The sequence below is a fragment of the Ostrea edulis genome, chromosome 1 (assembly GCF_947568905.1).
Source record: "Ostrea edulis chromosome 1, xbOstEdul1.1, whole genome shotgun sequence".
NCBI lineage: Eukaryota > Metazoa > Mollusca > Bivalvia > Ostreida > Ostreidae > Ostrea > Ostrea edulis.
The window spans coordinates 41,824,415-41,825,518 of record NC_079164.1 but is presented as its reverse complement, the minus strand read 5'-3'; the positions used below and the strand labels follow the sequence as shown (position 1 = coordinate 41,825,518).

General features: G+C 34.1%; 1 protein-coding gene across 1 annotated transcript in view; it reads right to left on the bottom strand.

Moving 5' to 3' along the window:
* The window catches only part of LOC125664254 (uncharacterized), a 4,292-nt gene extending 3,760 nt beyond the window's left edge, over positions 1-532 (bottom strand). Inside the window, exons 1-2 of the mRNA XM_048897282.2 lie at positions 427-532; positions 183-268 (exon numbers count right to left, since the gene is read on the bottom strand). Of these exons, the coding sequence (XP_048753239.1) occupies positions 183-268; positions 427-472 (132 nt within the window). The 5' untranslated portion in view covers positions 473-532. The remainder of the gene's footprint in view (positions 1-182; positions 269-426) is intronic.
* Between the last annotated feature and the right edge of the window lie 572 nt (positions 533-1,104).

Sequence of the window (1,104 nt, the reverse complement as noted above, 5' to 3'; positions counted from 1 at the left end):
AGCCAAAATCTAAATTTCGCCTGTGGTCTGTGTTTGTCATAGCCATAAAAATAACGTTAAACCGAAAATATACAACGTTTTGGAGATGAATAAGGATGGACAAACTGTGATCGAAGAGTAAATTAATATAATGCGAATCAAAAGATTTTAAAGTTTGAGAAAATGCATTTAAAATGAATTACCTTCGTTTCGTCATACTGGTAAATCCACGCTGAGGCCCAACTCGGATGGTTTGGAACGTTGATAAACGTACAAGATATGAAACAAACTGAATTTTGAAAATCGAAATAAGACCTTCCAGAAAAGAAAAATGATTCTAAGCTGTTAACCGACTTATCATTCGTATTAAACACCACATATTTATTTATACTGTTGTGTAGATAATTTTAAAGTTCTGATTTGGTGTTTTTTAACTCAAGAACCTACCTATGACGGAAAAAGACAAACAAAACAATGATTGACTTGTATCCATCTTAAAGCGGCCTTTGAATAGTCTACACAGTCAGCTTAAGCCAAGATAAGATAAAGATATACTGACTGTCCGGAATGCCCTTTTGGATGTTCACATTGGGACTCTGATGAGAACGAAATGATATTATAAACATTGGTTTCATTTGAGGAGTGTGACATCTAACGGAGTGAATGTTTCAAACATAAATGAAATGAGACATAAGATTGCAACACTAAAATCCTAAACAATGTTCGAAAATATCTATTAGCTCATCATCCCCAGTTTAGACCGAAGGACGTGTTCACTTTAGATGATTGCCTTGGTTCATGAGAAAGCTCAGACAACAAGTCATCTGATAATAACCAATAACTATTCAATATGGGAAATTGGCTGACCGTGGATCACTCATCGTCTCCCTGTCTGGCTCTCCAATTTATTGTCTCAAGCTAAACCAAACCTAAATTTGCGTCTTTAGCAACATACGGATCCAAGATAAAAGCAACAATTTTCTATTTTATTAAAGAATGGGGTCTATGCATATAAACATACGTAATGAAATTAGTGTTATGTAAATGAAAATGTTGAAATTTCGAGAGCCTACATTCATACACCATTTTCTTCTAATATTATGATGTGCTGTTGTATATGTGTAA